The sequence below is a fragment of the Danio rerio genome, chromosome 13 (genome assembly GCF_052040795.2).
Source record: "Danio rerio strain M-AB ecotype USA chromosome 13, GRCz13ab, whole genome shotgun sequence".
In the NCBI taxonomy this organism is placed as follows: domain Eukaryota; kingdom Metazoa; phylum Chordata; class Actinopteri; order Cypriniformes; family Danionidae; genus Danio; species Danio rerio.
In genome coordinates, this window is record NC_141033.1 from 4516208 (window position 1) to 4537500 (window position 21293).

Consider the following 21293-nt stretch of genomic DNA (forward strand, 5'->3'; position numbering starts at 1 on the left):
TGATAATATTAAGCAGTCCTAAATCTCATTCTCTTATGCAGAGCTTTTGATGCTTATATGAGGTTTGCTCCCCTGGTTTAATGGTGGACATGTAATGATGTGCAACACTAAATACTTCTAAAAAATATGAGAAATAAATATAAAAATATGAGAAATGATTGAAGAAATTGAGCGATGGTGCATTAGGTGAGTTTCCATCAAGTTGTTAAAGGGGCCGACTGTAGTATTTTGTAGTATAGTATAGCTGTAGACTGTAGTATAGCATATTTTGGGTAACACTTTACAATACATGTACAGCATTTATTAATCATAGTTGAACATTTAATAATGCATTATTAACATTTCAGTCCATGCTTGTTAACATTAGTTAATGCACCATGAGTTAACATGAACTAACAATGAACTACTGTATTTTCATTAACTAACGTTAACTTACATGAACAAATACAGTAGTAAATGTATTTTTCATTGTTTGTTCATGTTAGTAAATGCATTGACATTAATTAATGAACCTTATTGTAAAGTGTGACCATATTTTGTGTACAAAACCACCTCAAGTGAGCGTAAAAACTAATTATATGTGAAAATGTTTATTTTTATTCAAAATTTGGTATTTCCATGACTCATTTCTCATAGCATTACTTATTTCTAGCAAAGATTTATAGCAAAAAAAATAATAAATCAATGGAGAGATGTCCTAAATCTGTGTGTTTTTCCTGTAGGACGAGAGGTTCCCTCATGGCACAGGGCAGGACTCAGGGATCCGTGTTCATTCTGTTTTGTGTTTACCCATCCTCACCGCCATCGGAGACCTCATCGCTATCCTGGAGCTGCACCGCCACTTGGGTCGAGAGCCCTTCAACCTCAGCCACCAGGAGGTACTCTAATAGAGAAAGTGCTGCTATTTGTTAGCCGTGTAGCTATGCTCTCATTTCTTCTGGCCAGCCTGCACTTTGACCTCAGGACTATTCATAGGTTATATTCTAGGTTGCTTTTAATGTAATGGTTATAAATGGCAGCTTCGGGATGCCTCAGTTATGGCATTTAAAATTCATCCGTTGATTTATTTTCCATCAGCTTAGTCCCTGATTATCAGGGGTCGTCAGAGCGGAACGAACCGACAATTATTCCTGCATATGTTTTACACAGCGTATGCCCTTCCAGCCGCAACCAAGTACTGGGAAACACCCATACTCTCTTGCGTTCACACACACACTCACACACTATGACCAGTTTTTTTTGTTTTACCCAATTCACCTATAGCTAGGGCCAGACGGAATCTGCAGACGTTTTTTGCTATTTCTGCTGAGAATTTTGGTAAAAGTCTGCGGATTTCTGCTGAATTATTTTGGGAGTATCATAAACCTTAATATATGAAATAAAAAAATATCTTTTAACTTTTATTTAATGTTAAAAATGCAAATCTAATTAGATTCACTTTATTTGGTAAATAAAGCAAGTTTGTCATATAATATACCTAGTAAAAGACAGAAAATGTTACTGTACAAACTGCATTGTACATAAATCAGATTCACATTAGTCAATAATATTACTGAAATTAATTTTAAAACTGAATAAATATAGATTTACGCACATTTACTTAAGTAAATAAACAGAATTAACGATGGGCTAGAAATCTGTGGAAATCTGTGGAAAATCTGCGGAATTCTGCGCACACAGATTCCGGATGGGCCTACCTATAGCACATGACTTTGGACTGTGGGAAAAAACCGGAGCACCTGGAGGAAAATCCACACAGAAATGCCAACTGACCCAGTCGGGCCTCGAACCAGCAACATTCTTGCTGTGTGGCGACAGTGCTACCCCCTACGCCAAAGTGTCGCCCTTAATAGTATAAATAGTGCATTGAAATAAACATATTGCTAGCAGTCTTCAATAAACAGTAGTATTATGAGGATGCACAATTCTAGAACATTTATATAAACATGCTGTGACATGCTGATATCCGCTCATCAATCGTTAGCTCATCCAGTTGGAATGAGAAGTAGAGTGATGTCAAGATCCCAGTGATGTCAAGTAAATGGAGAAGATATGTGGTCCACGAACAGAGCCCTGAGGCACCCCGGTAGCTAGACATTTCACTCCATCAAGATACCCGGAATGGCTCTCTAAGCATTAGGCCATGAAAACCACTGCATTTACATTAAGGGGCCGATCACACCGAACGAGCATTTACGTTTCAAATACATGAGGCGCACCTCACTGCCTTTTTTGTAGCCAAAAATAAAGAAGCGGTGCCCTTTTTTATGACTCTAGGCAACGACTGGATCAGCTGGGTATTGTTCGAGAGTGTTGCTGTAGATATTAATATAATTTTAATAATTAATAATATTGTGATATTCAAGATTTATGAAGTCATACAGCTCTGGATAACCCAAAACAGCAACCACAATTCTCTCCTACATCTTCAAAAGTCTCGGTTGTTGTCTTGACAACACAAACACTGCAGGCACCTCAAAGGAAACCCCGCCTCTGCTTTCATTTGATTGGAGAATGAAAAAGACGCGACTGCCGTAACACGCTTTTTCCGCTCAGAGTTAACTTTTTTTTCAACTGAGAGCACACGGCGCGCAAGGACAGAAACGCAAGGCGCGGCGGGCAGTTAAGATGCGAGGCATGCAGGGCGCATAAGCAGCGTACAACACGCTCGCGGCCTTTAGTAAACCATTCAAAACAGGCACCCCTCAATGCATACAGCACGTTTGGTGTGATTGGCTCCTAAGAATCACCCATGGTTAACAATTACAAGCAGGAAAACCCTTATTAAACCAAAGCACTGTAAGATATAAAAGGTTTCTGTTTATTGTAGCTCTAATGTATTTTTCTTTGTAAATCAATAACGGGCAACTTCATTACACTAGTCTAGCAGCATCCCTAAGCAAACGCACTTGTCTGTCATTTTTATAATGTAATTATTAAGCTTTTGAGCAGTGTTTAATTTCTGCAAGTAAAATCTATTATTCAATAAGAATTTTCATTGCTGACTGACAGAAAGCTGTGTGTTTTGAAATCTGATCTGTGCATTTGTACTTTTGGCAGAGAAATGGTCCTTTTAGTCTGCCAAATTGCACTATGTTCAGAGTTACATCTCTACCTTACTATTTAGAGGGGATAGACATTTATTAATACTGCTCTCCTAAAGCAATACTGTAGGTTGCTTGTGCATGCTGCTTATCACTAATAGGAAAGTTTCAGGTTAAGCTCCCTCTAGCTGGTGTAAATGTAATGACAGTGTCATTAAGCTTGTGTTGAAATGAAATAACATACACTTGACAAAAGTCTTGTTGCGGATGCCAGTTGTAAGAGAAACAAATAATAACTTGACTTCTAGTCGATTATTCGAACAAATGGCATTTGGTACATTTTTTCTGATGAATGATCTGTTTAGCTGCATCCTAATCGTTACAGATACTGCAGATGCCCTTTTTGAACCCACATAGACCCAAGATTCTCAGAGAAATCAGTCAAGTTTTGTGAAGGAAAAATCATGGTTTGAGGTTTCATTCGGTATGGGGCGTGCGAGAGATCTGCAGAGTGGATGACAACATCAACAGCCTGAGGCATCAAGACAATTGTGCTGCTCATTACATTACAAACCACAGGAGAGGGCAAATTCTCCAGCAGGATAGCGCTCCTTCTCATACTTCAGCCTCAAAATCAAAGTTCCTGAAAACAAAGAAGGTCAAGATGCTCCAGGATTGGCCAGCCCAGTCACCAAACATGAACTTTATTGAGCATGTCTGGGGTAATATGAAGAAAGCACTGAAGATGAATCTTGATGAACTCTGGGAGTCCTGCAAGAACGCTTTCTTTGCCATTTCAGATGACTTTATTAATCAGTGATTGGAGTCATTGCAGAGATGTATGGATGCAGTCCTCCAAGCTCATGATGGAGTCAGACACAATATTCATTCTGTTTCCACAGCAGCATGACTTTATATTCTATACTGGACATTATTTCTGTTCAGTGACATGACTTTTGTCTAAGCAGACAAACATAATGTGAAGACTAGAAGTGTCTTGAAAAATATCTAGTCAAATATTATTCCCTGTCATCATGACTAAGATAAAATAAATCAGTTATTAGAAATGAATTATTAAAACTATTATGATTAGAAATGTGTTGAAAAAATCTGCTCTCCGTTAAACAGAAATTGGGGGGGGAAATAAACAGAGCGCTAATAATTCAGGCGGGCTAATATTTCTGACTTCAACTGTATACTACAAACATTTACACTATATAGAGAGTAATATTGAGCATAACTCTCCAGCTAATCCATAACCCCACAAAATCAGAGCTAAAAGGCCATTTCTGTAAATAGTAATAATAAATATGTAAATAGTCTCTAAATTAAACACTTCTTGTTTGCGGCTTGCGGATCATTTGCTAAGTGTAATGTTCTTTCATTGTTTGTTTGTTTAGGTTGCGACAGCAAATTTGGCCTGGGCATCTGTAGCCATACACCAAGTCCAGGTGAGAATGTTTCAGAATAATAATCATTAAACCTCGCTCATTGTTAGATAGTGATTCTCTTGCATAAGATGTTTGATTTGGTTGTTTTGATTTCTGTAGTCCACTGTGTACATGTATAAGGCTGCTGGTGGGCCCAGTGTAAGCAACCAGACCACACATTAAACACACCCTGGTCTCTGGAGGTGCAATTAATGACAGTGCAGTCTTGTTTGTACGTACATTGTTGTATACCATGAATGACACCTCTCCTCTCTGGGTGTTAATGTCCCTGTGCATCACAAGGCTCTTTGGGAGCGATTCTCTCTGCAACACAAACCTTCTCAGAAGGCAAGGAGCATAGTAGAGAGTAAAGATCACAAGTAATATATTTAATAAAAATGCCTTAAAAATATATATATTTTTTAGAATAGACTCATTTTAAAACTCCATTAAACAGATGAGAATGACCATTTTTGTATACATTCAGTCAATCTCCAGGTCTGGCGGCAACACTTTTAGCTTAGCTTAGTATAATCATTAAATCGGATTAGACATTTGGGGATTTTTACTTGTGAATACACAAATTTTGTTTTGAATTTATAAATTTGAATTAAAATCACTATTTAAATTGAAGTAAATTGGAAACGTGCTGTGCATTTGTTGCAAATGTATCATTTTTTAGACTGATCTTGCTCTTCAGGGTTAGGTTTGGTGCCACGGCTCTTTTTAAAAACTCAATTTTTTTCATGTGGTTCTAAAAATTTATGAGCTGTTCTGTTCAATACAAAATATTTTTTGCAAAAAAACTGATTGTAGCCATACATATAATGTGTAAAAATAACTATGGAAGTCAATAGGTGCCCGCAACCAGCATTTTTCAAAACATCTTCTTTTGTATACTCTTTAATTTTTTCTAGACTAGTTTCATTATTTTGCTGTTATTAATTATTTTGTTGAACCAAATTTTAAAGTAATTTCTATTTCTCATTATGTTTATTTATTTTGAGTAATTTTTATCCATGGCTTTTTTCATTGTATTTCATTGTATTTTTATGGTAATTTTTGTACGATTGAACTCAAAACACATTTCGTAAATACAAATCCAATTCCTAAATTCGATTAATTAATAAATATGCAAATCCAATTCCTAAATTCAAATTAATTTATGAATATGTAAATCCAATTAGTAAATGCAAATTCATTTATAAATACGCAAATTCAATTTGTAAATTCAAAACACAATTTGTAAATATGGAAATCCAGTTTGTAAATTCAAAACACAATTTGTAAATACACAAATCCAATTTGTAGTTTCAAAGCACATTTCATGAATATGCAAATCCAATTTGTGAATTCAAAACACAATTCATAAATGCACAAACCCACTTCATAAATTCAAAACACAATTCATAAATATGCAAATCCATTTCGTAAATTTAAAACAATTTGTAAATACACAAATCCATTTTTATAAATTCAAAACACAATTAGTAAATTGAAAACACAATTTGTAAATACATAAATCTAATTCGTAAATTTAAAACACAATTTATAAATAAGCAAATCCAATTCGCAAATTCAAAACACATTTGGTAAATATGCAAATTGATTTTGTAAAATCAAAACACATTTCATGAATACGCAAATCCAAATCATAAATTCAAAACATTTCGTAAATACACAAATACAGTTTGTAACTTCAAAATACAATTCATGAATTCAAAACATAATTCGTAATGCACAAATCCAATTAATTATATATATTTTTTATTAAAGTGTTAAATTTGCGTTTTTGCAATTTTGCAAAATTACAAACTTTTTTTTAAAGCTTCACTCCTCTGTGATTACATTGTGTACAAATACAAAATTAAAATGAAAAGTTACTATTTTCTATGACAATATGGGAACTAACGTATTCTCCAGTAATCAAGGAATGTTGCTGCCATTCAATGGCAATCATAGAATGCAGCACCTGAAATTAATCCTCAGCTAGGTATCTGTAACAGCGCTGCTTAATATCATTGCGTCTGCTATAGCCATGGTATAGCAGCAAAATTCCTTTATTATTACGCCAGAATGATTCTAATGGTCTAATCTGATTTGATGGTTTATGCTAAGCTAAGCTAAAGGTGCTTCCAGACCCAGAGATCAGCTAAATGGATAAAAAAATGGTAAAACCTGACTGTTTAACTCAAGGAAATTTGTAAAATGAGCCTCTTTTCTTTAAGTCAATGGATGACTGAAACGTGAAATTAAATAATAATTTAACAAACCTTAAGTCATTCCAATTTCTGAAGAAATCTGACGCTGCAGCTTATCCTACAGCGACAGTTAGTAATGACCATCTGTTATGCTCCTTTTGGTGTTCTACATAAATAAATATCAGCATATGGGTTTAGCATGATGCTGAATAAATGATGACAGAATGTTTTTTTAGGAATAAACTACTTCTGTAGGGATAGTTCATTCAGATAAGCCTGTTCCCTGGTCATTTTGCCACTTAAACTGCACATTAAATATTTTTCTGTGGACAAATTATCCAGTCAAATTATACTGAAGAATGAAGAAAAAGCCCTGTAAAAAGAGTTTGTTTTTTTTGGACCAATTTAATACCTTTGTGTATTATCCGCTTTTTTAACTGAAATCATAGGGCAAAACATTCTACAAGACGTTCACTTATACACACTTTCATTCATCCAATTAAAAAAATTCGGGTAATGGTCCACATCTAAATTTAATCACATGGTCATTTTGTTTTTCTAACTTCCTGTTCGTCTTTTGTTCGCAGGTCTGCAGAGGTCTTGCCAAACAGACGGAACTCAATGACTTTCTCCTAGATGTTTCAAAGTAAGAGAGTTTATGCCTAGAAGTGTATATTAGGTGAACCTCATAGAACATGTCCAGGTCTCTATTCTAAAATAATGGGCTTAAAAATGTGAATAGATACAGTTGAGGGCAAAATCTTCCAGTGGAATCTGTATTCTTTTTTAAATATTTCCCAAAGGGTGTTAAACAGAGCAAGGAATTTTTCACAGTATTTCCTCTAAAATTTTTTTCTTCCGGAGAACGTCTTATTTGTTGTATTTTGGCTAGAATTCATTTTTAAAACTATTAAAGTCAACATTATATATATATATATATATATATATATATATATATATATATATATATATATATATATATATATATATATATATATATATATATATATACATACAAACAACAGTTCTGTCTGGTTCTCAAATCTGATTGGCTGATAGCCGTGCGATATTCTGCAATATCAGAACTCCTACAGCCTCTTTACCCTTTGTGTATTACTCCGCCCACATACAGCCAGCAAAAAGCAGACACTACAGATCTAAAGTTTAAAAGATGCTTGCTCAGCTGTTTAACTGTCAGCTTTTGATTTGAATCCGGAAGAAAGTAGTTCCTCATACAAAAGGGTTTTGGACACTCTCCATGTTTGATTTTGTTTTCATATACACAATTATGCCGTCAAACTGTTGTATAAACGCAATATCACACTCGTGGCAGTGCGATATGGCTGTATATCGGCACTGGTGTAAGCACTAAGGCATGGAATATTCCCACCAGTGCCGATATACAGCCATATCGCACTGCTACTCGTGTGTGTGTGTGTGTGTGTGTGTGTGTGTGTGTGTATATATATATATATATATATATATATATATATATATATATATATATATATATATAAACTAAAACTATTTCAGACAAATAAAGTGTTGCATATTGATGTTTCTGTTTCTTACCTTGTTAAATCATTTTTGAGAACTATTGTGAGAAATCATTAACATGATCAGTGTCTTCACATAGATGAATATCATTAATCATTATCAATAAAATCATATAATTAAAAGTAAATTGAGAAAAATTGTTATTTAAGGAGTGTGTATCAAACTGGTAGCCCTTCACAGTGACTGATACCCAGGAAGTAGCTCTCAGTTTCAAAAAGGGTGGTGACCCCTGACCTAGTGGGAGGCACATATGCAAACTGTTGTAATTATTTTACCCTATACCTGATTTGGATGTAAATACCTTCAAATTAAAGCTGACAGTCTCCAGTTAAACCAGTTTAAATCAATTATGTTGGTGTATAGAGCCAAAAATGTTAGAATTGTGTCAATGTCCAAATATTTATGGACCTAGTAACCGTATATGTATAAAACATGTAGATTTGTGGCTTAAATGTGCAATGAACATGTTTACTTGAGATTCTCCTGTATAACCCCTTTAATACCTTCTAATACTAAAAAATATGCTAAGGTTTTTTGGGAACTCACAATATGATAACAGTCAATGTTAAAACAATGATATGTGCATTCTTGTTATGCTTTATATCATATACTTGTCCTTTTAAAATGACAGGTCTTTCCCTCCCATTTTTCAATCTCAAACAGAACATACTTTGACAACATAGTGGCAATAGATTCTCTACTTGAACATATCATGGTGAGTATGTTTTCCTTCTCCTCATTAGGGTCACATGCTTGGTCATGAGGACAGACGTGCTGTTCTTCTGTCGCTCATCTGTGTCACTATCAACGCCAGAGAAATCTGTGCTATGAAAGACCTTCTCTCATTTGTTTGCCGATAACCCCCACAAGCCACCGCTCACCCAGCAGCCTTGGGCTTGTTTTTAAATCTTCTTTTTTTTTCATTTACGCAAATGTTTGTGTTCTCTAGGCTTCTCTCTCTCTCTCGCACACACACACATATTCATCCACCCCAAGTATCAGATCTCTGGCCCCTTTCTGTCTCTGTCCCCTCCTTCCTGTTGAGCAAAGCAGCACAGGAAGTGATGCAACTAGGTCAGGGAGAGGACAGACAGTCCGTCTGACTTTGCTCCAGCATCTCACTGAGCTCTTGGCGTCGCTCGCAGGAATTAATACGTTTTTTTTTTCCAAGCACTTATTTCCAAAAACGGAGGTAGTTTAAACGCGTAAGAAGTCTTTGTTGTTTTGAAGTGATTTCTCACCTGTCAGCGGTTTCATGAAGCAGAAGTTTATCTTGACATATTGTGCCACCAACTTGTGAAATCCAGAGGGAAGAACAAGTTCCTCAGTTGCTTTAGAGTCTCAGCGGCCATTATAAAACATCTTTATAATATTTAAGGGGGTAGTTCACACAAAAATTGTCATTTGCTCAATTTTTTCAACCTCAAGTTGTTTCAAAACCTGATCAAGCCTATTGTTTTCTGTTGAACATGTTGGAAAAGAAAAAAATCTACCAACGCTATCTCACGACAATGCATAACTTTTTGACTTATTTTTGGCTAATTCGTATGAATATCATTTGTGCATTTTAGTAGGATTTGCTCATCTGCCAATGACGGTTGGGTTTAGAGGTGGGGTTTATGGAGCCAGATCAGTCTCTAAAATAATACATTTACAAATTGAAATTCATACAAAGTTTACATTTACAAAGTTCAGTTTGTAAATTCAAAACGCAATTCATGAATACACAAATCTATTTCCTTAATTCAAAACACGATTCGTTAATTGTACAAATCCATTTCATTAATTCAAAACACAATTTGTAAATTCACAAATCCAATAAATAAATGTAAAACACAGATCATAAATGTGCAATTGCAATTAATAAATTCAAAACAATTCGTGAATTCAAAACACAATTTGTAAATACGCAAATCTAATTCAGAAATTCAAAACAAAACTTGTAAATTGAAAACAATATTTGTAAATATATAAATCCAATTTGTAAATTCGAAACAAAGTTCATAAATACACAAATTCAATTAATAAATGTTAAATAAATGCTGAAATTTAAAACACATTTCATGAATACGCAAATCCATTTCATAAATTGAAAACACTATTCGTAAATATGCTAATTCTATTCAGAAATTCAAAACACAATTTGTAAATATGCAAATTCAATTTATGAATTCAAAACACATCTCATGAATACGCAAATCTGATTCGCAAATTCAAAACACAATTCGTAAATACACAATTAAATGTATAAATTCAAAGCATAATTTGTAAATTCGAAACAATTCGTAAAAATGCAAGTTGAATTCATAAATTTAAAGCACATTTCGTGAATACACAAATTAATTTCGTAAAGTCAAAACACGATTCGTAAAAATGCTAATTAATTTGTCAATTCAAAGCACAATTCGTAAATTCAAAACACAAATCAAAAATACGCAAATTGAATTCATAAATTCAAAACACATTTCATGAATACACAAATCCATTTTGTAAACGTTAAACACAATTCGTAAATATGCAAATCCAATTTGTAAATTCAAAACACAATTCGTAAATACACAAATGCAATTCGTAAATTCAAAACACAATTTGTAAATACGGAAGTCCAATTTGTAAATTCAAAACTGATTTCGTATGAATTAGCCAAATGGACAAAACGTAAGATAGTTACGTTTCCTTTTGAGATCAGGCTGGATATACAAATAAATAAATAAATAAATAAACGTTAGAAACCTGTAACCATTGACACAAATGATATGTAAGTCAATGGTTACCGTTTTTCAGCCTTTTTCCAAATATCTTCTTGTGGTTCAACTGAAAAAAAAGAAGTAAATGACAACAAATAATAACAAAATGTTCAGTTTTCTGTGAACTATCCCATTCAACATCAGTTTAATAATGACACTGTCACATATCAAATCAAATTATTCTCCTTCAGTTCTGTAAAAACACAACACAAACAACTTGTTTTTATTAGTTCAGATGAACTACACTGGCATAGTGATGGTGTTAAAAGGCAAATATGTACTCATGAAAGAAATGTCAATAAGGAAATGCATGTGTTTATCTGCCTTTCAGATATATGCAAAAAACCTGGTTAATGCGGACAGATGTGCGCTCTTCCAGGTGGATCACAATAACAAAGAGCTGTATTCTGATCTGTTTGATATCGGGGAGGAGAATGAAGGGAAACCTGTCTTCAGGAAAACCAAAGAAATTAGGTAAGCGCCCACAATTCCTCACTCACTTGCTCACTCCTGTGTGAGTCTTTACATTCTCTAACTGCCAGTTGAAGGTTATGTACAGTTGAAGTAAGAATTATTAGCCTCTCAATGGATTATTTTAACATAAATAAATGAATTAATGAATTAATATAATATAAATGAATTAATGAATGGTATTATTAATTATTATATTATTAATTAATTATTAATTATTAATATATTTTTTTATTAATTTTTAATATAATATAAATATTTCCCAAATGATGTTTAACAGAGCAAGGAAATTTTCACAGTATATCTTATATTATTATTTCTTCTGGAGAAAGTCTTATTTGTTTTTTTTCCACTAGAAAAAAATCAGTTTTAATTAAAAAAAAAAAAAAACATTTTAATGTCAATATTATTGGCCCCTTTAAGCTATATATATATATATATATTTTCGAAAGTCTACAGAACAAACCATCGTTATACAGTAACTTGACTAATTACCCTAACCTGCCTAGTTAACCTAATTAACCTGGTTAAGCCTTTAATGTCACTTTAAGCTGTTTAAAGTATTTTGAAAATATCTGGTCAAATAATATGTACTGTCATCATGGCAAAGTTAAAATAAATCAGTTATTAGAGATGAGTTATTAAAAGTATTATGTTTATATTATGCATGTTATATTTTTACTAGTATTCAGCTTAAAGTGGAATTTAAAGGCTTAACTGGGTTAATTAGGCATGTTGAGGTAATTAGGCAAGTGTTACAGCCAGCTTGCTCCCGACTGTACCATAAAAAGGATCAGATGCACAAAGGTATATATATAATGAAGTAAACATTTCTTGAAGGGACTAACAAAATATAGCAAACTGCCAGTGCTGTCGCCTCACAGCAAGAAGGTCGCTGGTTCGAGCCTCGGCTGGGTCAGTTGGCGTTTCTGCGTGGAGTTTGCATGTTCTCCCTGCGTTCGCGTGGGTTTCCTCCGGGTGCTACGGTTTCCCCCACAGTCGAAAGACATGCGGTACAGGTGAATTGGGTAGGCTAAATTGTCCGTAGTGTATGAGTGTGTGTGGATGTTTCCCAGAGATGGGTTGCAGCTGGAAGGGCAACTGCTGCGTAAAACATGTGCTGGATAAGTTGGTGGTTCATTCCACTGTGGTGACCCCAGATTAATAAAGGGACTAAGCCAAAAAAAATGAATGAATGAACAAACTCCTTAGGGATTTGAAACAAGGTTATTATAATTACTGAAAACGAACAAAAAAACGAAAACTAAAATCTAAAATCATTTTCACTAACTGGAATAATAATAAATTATTTTAAAAAACTAAAACTAACTGAAACTGTTTTGTGTCCCTAAAATGTCCTTTGTTTTTGTCTTTGTAAATGTATTTAATACAGATTGTATGCCTTTTTAAAAGTAAATCTATTTACTTCGCGCTGCAAGTTTTACGATAGGTGCTTGACCCATACGGCACCTCAGGGTCTGTAATCCTGCTGCCATTGGCCAGATCAAGCTGGTCCCCCTTCAGTCATCCTCGCTGTTGCTCCTGCGACAAAAACAATGGCTGGAAATGACAGCAGCACAGTGACAACATTAAATACGACTCGAGCAGACACTTAAGAGTATTAATTTAACAGATTTTTGCCCAACAATGGTTTTTATTTCTGTATTAGAGATCGCAATCGTGAATAAATCATTATTTTTACCCGAATCTTCTAAGTGTACCGGTTGAACTAATTCACCAAATTGAACTGAATCATTTGAATTGATTCGCGTCTCCAGTAACGTTAAGCACTTATCCACAAACATATTACTTTTTAATATGCCTGATACCCCCTCTGGCTTGAAATAAACCAATATGTACTGAGTTATTAAGATATTAGAACAGTACACTGAGATCAGATTTGAGAAGCGGTGAACCGATAACACTGCACATTCATGATTCAGTGAACCGAACACAAACAGTAAATGACAGCCTGCTGTCACTAAACCAAACTTAAACAACTGCAGTAAATTGAGAGCTTAAATAAGAGGATCTGGCAAAGCCTAAGTTTAATTCACAATACAAAGTCGTAATGAAATTAAGTTTGCAATTTCATTTAAATTAAGGTTGCAAAACATAATTAAGAAACTTTAGGGGTGGGGTTTGGTGCCACACCTCCTTTTAAAAATGTATGAATTTGTACGAATTAGCCACTAAACTGACAAAATAGTTATGTTTCCTCATGAGATCAGGCTGGTAAACTATATTAACTGAATCCAACAGAAATAATGATGAGTGTACATGCATGTGTTTTCATGAGATTGACTCTCGAATATCTGAGAGTAAACATAAATCATGCATTGGAAGCTGATTTGAACTTTTACCCCCACAGGTTTTCGATTGAGAAAGGAATAGCAGGTCAAGTGGCCCGAACAGGAGAAGTTTTGAATATTCCGGATGCCTATGCAGACCCCCGTTTCAACAGGTAGAACTTTTATTTATCACATAACATTTGTGACCCCGCACACACAAAAATTATCTTATCATGCACGAGAATTACTAAAATACTTTGCATGAGTCAAAAATAAATGTTTATTGTAATATTAAGTAAACATATATATAGATACTTTGAAATATATCAAAACTTTTTTATGTTTAGAAATATGCACTGCCAAGAACTTAATGTGGACAGCTTTAAAAGTAATTTTCCCATAATTTACTGTAGATTCCCATTACTGACCCTCAGATTTTGTCCTTTTGTGGTGTGTGTGTATTTGTGTCTGTGTGCATTTCTTCAACATCTGTTCTGCTTTTCATAGAGAAGTAGATCTCTACACTGGCTACACGACGCGGAATATCCTGTGCATGCCCATAGTCAGCCGCGGGACTGTGATCGGTGTTGTACAAATGGTGAACAAGCTGGGAGGAAGTGCCTTCACTAAAACTGACGAGAACAACTTTAAGATGTTCGCCGTCTTCTGTGCTTTGGCCTTACACTGTGCAAATGTAAGTGCGGACCTACAGTCTGATCAAACAAAACAATTCACTTATTATGTAAATGAATGATTTTACATTGTACTTACTAAACAAAATAAGAAAAAGAAAAAATTAGAAAAGTAACCAGTTGTGTTTCTATGTGTTTTTGCTATTGAACTTAACCCTTGTGTATTGTTCAAATTAACTACCCTTTCAGTATGTTTGGGGCTGTTTTTACCCCATTGACTTTCATTATAACGACATTTTGTAGATTGCAAATGACAGCATATAATCATGCATTCTTGATTGTTGGTGGTTTTTCCTGTTAGTAAGAGGTCAGATTTGTTATTATTACTGTTGATCATACAGCCTGATCTCACAAGGAAACGTAAGTATTCTTTACCAACAATCAAGAATGCATGACCATATGCTGTCAAACTTTGCAATCAAAAAATGTCATTACAATGAAAGTCAATGGGGCAAAATCGTCCCCAACATAAAAAAAGGGTAGTCAATTTTAGAGTGTATTGTTGAGTTTTTGAAAACTTCAAAGCATTTTCCCCAAAATAATTGTCAAAATAAGAATTGTCACCAAGAATCCATCCATTTACTGAAACAAAGAGAAAGTTGTGACTAAATTAAGACTCAAACTCACCTCAGAGTGGTTGAAAACATCCACAACGGCCCATAAGGGTTAATAGTGTGGTGTCATTTACCACTAGTAAAAAGAGGAAAACATTGATTGTCTGTACCACAACTGTAATTCTGCTAACATGAAAACACTCAATTATTTTTCTAGCTGATTAAAGAACGATATTAAATAAGAAAAATATTTATGACAGTGAATGCAAGCGCTGTTTTCCAATGGTTCCGCTATTTTGCATGTACATTTTGCATCTGCGTAAAAGACACATGGGGCGTTTGTGTTTGTGTGTAGATGTATCACCGGATAAGACATTCAGAGTGCATTTACCGGGTGACCATGGAGAAGCTTTCGTACCACAGCATCTGTACGTCAGAAGAGTGGAAGACCCTCACTCAACTCACCCTCCCTTCAGCCATATATAAAGAGATCGAACTGTGAGTTTTACTCTCTCATATATGATACATCAATCCCACATAATGGAATACACATGCTAAAATGCTTTTCTTACTTAATAGTTACTCGTTTTTGTCTTGTTTCTAGTCCAAATATCCAAAAATACTTAAGTCGAGAAGCATTTTCTAGACAAGTACAAAAATACAGTTTTGTATTGAGAAATGTGTCAAAATTAAGTGAGTTTGTTCCCTTAAAACAAGCAAAATAATCTGCCAAATACATTTAAATAATGGATTGTGTTTGTATTTGTGTTGTAAGTTATATGCAATTAAACTGCTCTGAATCAACAGATTGAGGAGTTTGGGGTTATTTTGATAGTTCTTCTGAGTAGGTATGCAGTGACTTCATATACAGTACAAGCTTTTATTGCACTGCAACTGAAGATCAACAGGAAAAATGACAAATTTGAACTCTTCCCAACAGGAAAAAGCTGGCATGGCTTTACAATCTACAAATGTCATTATAATGAAATTATAGCAAAGTAATCTTCGCTTATTTCATTAGTGGATTATTTTGCTTATTTTAAGGAAAATAGTAATTAATTTAGACCTACTATTTCTAAAAACAAGATAATAATTTTTACTTGTCTAGAAAGTGCTTCTTGATTTAAGAATTTTTGGATATTTGGACTGAAAATTACAAAAAACAAGCAGTTTTTGCAGTGTATTGTTATTTAATATTGTAAAATAGGCGCTAACAGCATGTGGATATTACAGTTTGGCAAATTTGTTGGACTCTTTTGGATTATTATGATTAAATCTGTTTAAAATTTATGTTGATTTCAATATATTTCTGTTTCTGACACCCACTTGAATAAAAACAAAAAGCCAGTGAGGGCTGTGTGTAACAACCAAGGCTTGGCATTAGTTTTTTGGAGCACCAGCCACTGTGGTTAGTAGCTTTACAACATTACTAGCCACTCGCCATTTTCACTAGCCACAATTTTGTTGTTGGAAAATATATGTTGGATATTTTATACCCATAACATTGACTTTGGAATGCAAAAATGATTTGATTTAGATTTTGTGTTATGTCCACATGCCTCATTCATTTCACTTTTTGAAATCATAAGTCTTAGCCCAAAATAACTGTAAGCAAATGAAAGCAGATGCGAAACGTCCCGTGTGCGATAATGAAAGGGTAATCAAGTGCACACAGTTAACTATAGGTCCATTAATATTCTGTTCAAAGAATGGTTAAAGCGAAAGCAACCGCTGCTGTTTACAAAAAGAATTTAAAAAAATCTCAAGCTCATGAGAGCAACATGACTGTGGGTGCATGTGCGTCGCTTTTTTCCCCAGTCTATTTCAATGAGAACCAATTGCAGCAGTTACATTTTCTGGCACAGATGCTTCGCAAGGTAATACTAGTTTTGGATTTTCTATTTCGTTTTGACTTTTTGTTTTCAAATTCAGTTAGTTTTAATTAGTTTTTAGAGACAGATTTAATAGTTTTTATTAGTTTCCATATTTTTAAATGGCTTAGTTTTGGTTTAGTTTTTATTAGTTTCAGTATTAGTTTTTTTTTTTTTTTTTTTAAGTAAGTATATTTGGTAGGTGCAAGATTCAAGATTTAGCCATACATTTTCTAAAACATTTATTCAGTGGATACATGAACACTATCATCTACCACAACCATCTACCCATCCTCAAACTCAAATACAACAGCCAACAAGATAGCAGTAAGTACAATATGTGTGCAAGGCTGCTTCTGAGGTTAGATACACAGTAGTGATGGGAAGTTCAGATCTTAAACGCGAATGTTAGGACTCAGCATTATGTAGTCAGCAATAGTAATTTCAGTCAGTTAAAACATCACCATAATCTAAAAAATGTCTTACAGTAAAGTTTTGCAACCCAACTGAAGCATGATTCACTTATTTAAATTCCAATACAATTTTCTGTTATGAAATAAACTTTTTTTCTTCACCAGATCCTCTCATTTAAGCCCCCGGTTTAGCCGTACTGCAGTTGTTCAAGTTTAGTTCAGTCACAGCAGGCTGTCATGTACTGTTTGTGTTTGGTTCACTGAATCACGCATGTGCAGTATTATCGGTTCACCACTTCTCAGTGTAACATTACTGTTCTAATAACTGAATAAGAGTATATATTGGATTATTTAGAGTCAGAGGGGGGTATTAGGCTTGTTAAAAAGTAAGCAGTTTGTGGATAAGTGCTTACTGGAGATAAAAATCACTTCAAATGATTCAGTTCGACTAGGTGAACTAGTTCAACCGGTTCACTTTGAAGATCCAGTTTAAAAAGATTTGTTCACGATCGCAATACAAAAATAAAACCCATTATTGGGCACAAATGTGTTAAAGTAATAGTGTAAAGTGTCTGTATTTAATGCTGTCACTGTGCTGCTGTCATGTCCACTCGTTGTTTTTGTCGCGGGAGCAACAGCGAGGATGACTGAAGGAGAACCGGCTCGATCTGGCCAATAGCAGTAGCAGGACTACAGACTCTGAGGTGCCACACCTGCAGCGCCAATTATATTTACATCTAAAAGGCTTACAGTAAGATTATGTATTAAATACATTTAAAAAGACAAAAACAAAAGAGGTTTTTGCTATTATTTTAGTTAGTTTCAGTTAGTTTTTAAACACTTGCGCATGTCACATCAGCAGTGTCACTGAATCTCTTGTCAGTGAGTGAGAATCGCCTACAGTATGTCTCACCATATGCTTGATCATCCTTTCATTCAGCATTCACCTGGTTTCTTTTGCTCATGTGAACAGTTATTATTGTCATCTCTCACGCTGGCCCGGGCCATCCTTATTGTTGAACTCGGCTTTTTAAGAAAACTACGATTTAAAAATGATTTTCAACTAGCCAGAGTGGCTAGTGTGAGTGGCTGGCTAACCCGACACAGCTGAAATCTACCCGCATTTGGCGGGGGTTAATGTCAAGCCCTGGTAACAGCACTATGGTATAACACATCGCCAATAGTAGTGTAATGTGTGTGTGTGTACCTTGTGTTCCTCATGTTGTGGTGACCAATTGTAGCCACATTTATAGAAAAGCCAGTACATTTTGACCTCATGGTGACTCATCACGGCTCATAAATCACACAGAATGAAGCATTTTGAAAATGTAAAAATGCAGATCATTTCCTGTGATAGTTGGGTTTAGGAGTAGAATTGGAGTAAATGGGATAGAATATACATATTATTTTGAAGTATAATAATCATTACTTCTATGGATAAGTCCCCATAAAGATAGCTGTACAAGTGTGTATGTCAAGCTTAATCATGTTTATGGTGTTTTCATTGTAAAACATGATACTTTCTTAAAGGACCAAAGCTAAATGTGCATATTCGGCTGGTTTCATTTGATTGTATGGACATGCGGGTGCAGATGTAATCAGGATATACAATATCGATCGCTTTCTGGTTCATATTTCCTTTATCCAGATTTGTATTGCAAATAAACTCTCGTATTTCTGTCTAAGGTTTCACTTTGACATTGCACCGTTCGAGGAGCTGTGGCCTGCAATATTCGTATACATGGTTCATAATTCATGTGGAAAAACCAGGTAAGAGTGTGTCCGCGTCTACAGGTACATATCAAATTATTTCAATATCATGCACATGTTTATTTTTTTGCAATTTAATAAAGAAAGCGTGCTTCCTTATATTCTAAGCTCACTGTACTCTGAATTAAATTTACATTTCTTTTTGAGATACGACATATTTTTACAACAATTTTATTCAATACAATTTTACTACAATATTTTTTATTCATTCATTTAATTTTCGGCTTAGTCCCTTTATTCATCAGGGGTCGCCACAGCGGAATGAACCACCAACTTATCCAGCATATGTTTTACACAGCGGATGCCCTTTCAGATGCAACCCAGTACTGGGAAACACCCATACACACTCTTCCACACACATAGTCTAGGGCCAATTTAGTTTATTAACTTAGAGGAATTACCAACCTACGTCACACATGACGTCACACGGGTCCCTGCTTGCGAAAAAGAGACCAGTTACAATAGCAAACACGTCATGTTGTGCGGTAGGATGCCAAATTCAAAAGTCCAAAAATAGAAAACTTAACATTAACATTTACTTAACATTTTATTGGCTAAAAGCGAGCTGAATGAAGTGACGACCTGATTAAAAATGCTGTATTCTGCAGTTTTCATTTCATGTGAGGTAAGTTCACACTATGCTGAATCATACACATTACTCGTTGTTGATTGCAGCAATGATTTCAGCAAAAACAGTTAAATATGATTAATTAATCTGCGGACACTGAATGTTTGGTGTCCGCAGAATGAAACGTAAAAGTGTAAGTTCACATTTCCTGCCGTACAGGTGCAGTTCGCTGACAGAATGCAGTTGTTTTGCTTGTTGATGATTACCCAGGCCTTGTACAGCTCCGTCTTCTTTTCCTTGTCTTTGGCTAGGCAAAACCTTGGTTTTTAGCACTACATAGTTTTGAATCTGGTAATCATGGAACATTATTTCTGGCACATGACCACACTGAACAAAATAGTTGGCATCCAAAGACTTGTAGGCCTTTAACTTCTCTCTTGTAAAAACACTTGGAGCTTCTATGAGATTGTATATTTGGGGCTGGATGCTTGGCCATTTCGTCTTATCCAATATCCTTTGGGAGGGTGCTATCGCAAATGGACCTGTCAGATGAACGTCGCTCATTTCATGTTAACTTTGCCGAATCACTGTGCTTATTACTGGGTGACGAGCTGCTATAATACGCTAAAAGCATTATGTAAATAATATATATATATATAACATGTAATCAATATAACTTATTTCTAAGACAACAACAAACTCCGTACCGCATCGGATGTCATTGCCTCGCTGTAATAGCGCTCCCAGTGTTTTCTGCAAACTCGCTGCATGCACATCTTGAATATTTACAAATATGTTAATTCCTCTTTAGCATGTGTTTGGATTGTGGGGGAAACCGGAGCCCCCAGAGGAAACCCACACCAACACGGGGAGAACATGCACACTCCACACAGAAATGCCCATGCTGGAATAGTTGGCGGTTCATTCCGCTGTGGCGACCGTTGATAAATAAAGGACTAAAGCAAAGGAAATTAATTAAATTTTCCCCACATGTACTTAATTTATTTGTTTATTCATTCTTTTTTTTAAAGAGTAGAATGAAGCAATCTTTTAAGATCAGTCTTTTGGACATGTCCATAGATGAAGAAACACTTGTTTACAGTACTGCTTTAAGAAGGCAAAGGTGTAAAGTCATTTTTTATTGTTCGTGTGTGTGTGTGTGTGTGTGTGTGTGTGTGTGTGTGTGTGTGTGTGCGTGTGTGTGCGTGTGTGTGTGTAATTAAAGCTTTGAGTTGGAGAAACTGTGCCGCTTCACTATGTCAGTGCGGAAAAATTACAGAAGAGTTCCATACCACAACTGGAAACATGCTGTGACGGTGGCACACTGCATGTACGCCATTTTGCAAAAGACCACTGGGATTTTTACTGAGCTTGAGGTAAGTATCAGTCTCATTAAACTGAAAATTCATGTGAAAATGTAGTAATTTATAGTAAATACTGCAGTGTTTTTGAACCATGCTATAGAACAGTGCTTAAATTAATCTGTTGTGGTAGTTTTATAGCTGTTGTGGTATCAAAATTGGACTGTTTCTTTAACTACAGGGCACATTCATAATAAGCAATGTTTTTGTTTGTGTGTTGATGTAGTGATATTTAGCATTGGTGGCTTTTAACACTTATTCCCTTGCATGTATCTGCACACACAGAGGAAAGGGTTGCTGATTGCCTGTTTATGTCATGACCT

At 34.9% G+C, this 21293-nt stretch overlaps 1 protein-coding gene across 7 annotated transcripts in view; it reads left to right on the top strand.

Moving 5' to 3' along the window:
• The window catches only part of pde10a (phosphodiesterase 10A), a 152623-nt gene that overhangs the window by 118600 nt on the left and 12730 nt on the right, over positions 1-21293 (top strand). For 5 of the 7 annotated variants that reach the window (XM_087277718.1, XM_087277719.1, XM_087277720.1 and 2 more), the window contains 11 exon segments: positions 723-878; positions 4445-4495; positions 7263-7321; positions 8896-8947; positions 11311-11453; positions 13822-13914; positions 14249-14435; positions 15343-15485; positions 18958-19041; positions 20835-20985; positions 21256-21293. The exon segment at positions 21256-21293 is cut by the window's right edge and continues 118 nt beyond it. In XM_087277718.1, the coding sequence (XP_087133844.1) occupies positions 723-878; positions 4445-4495; positions 7263-7321; positions 8896-8947; positions 11311-11453; positions 13822-13914; positions 14249-14435; positions 15343-15485; positions 18958-19041; positions 20835-20985; positions 21256-21293 (1157 nt within the window). 7 annotated transcript variants of the gene reach the window in all.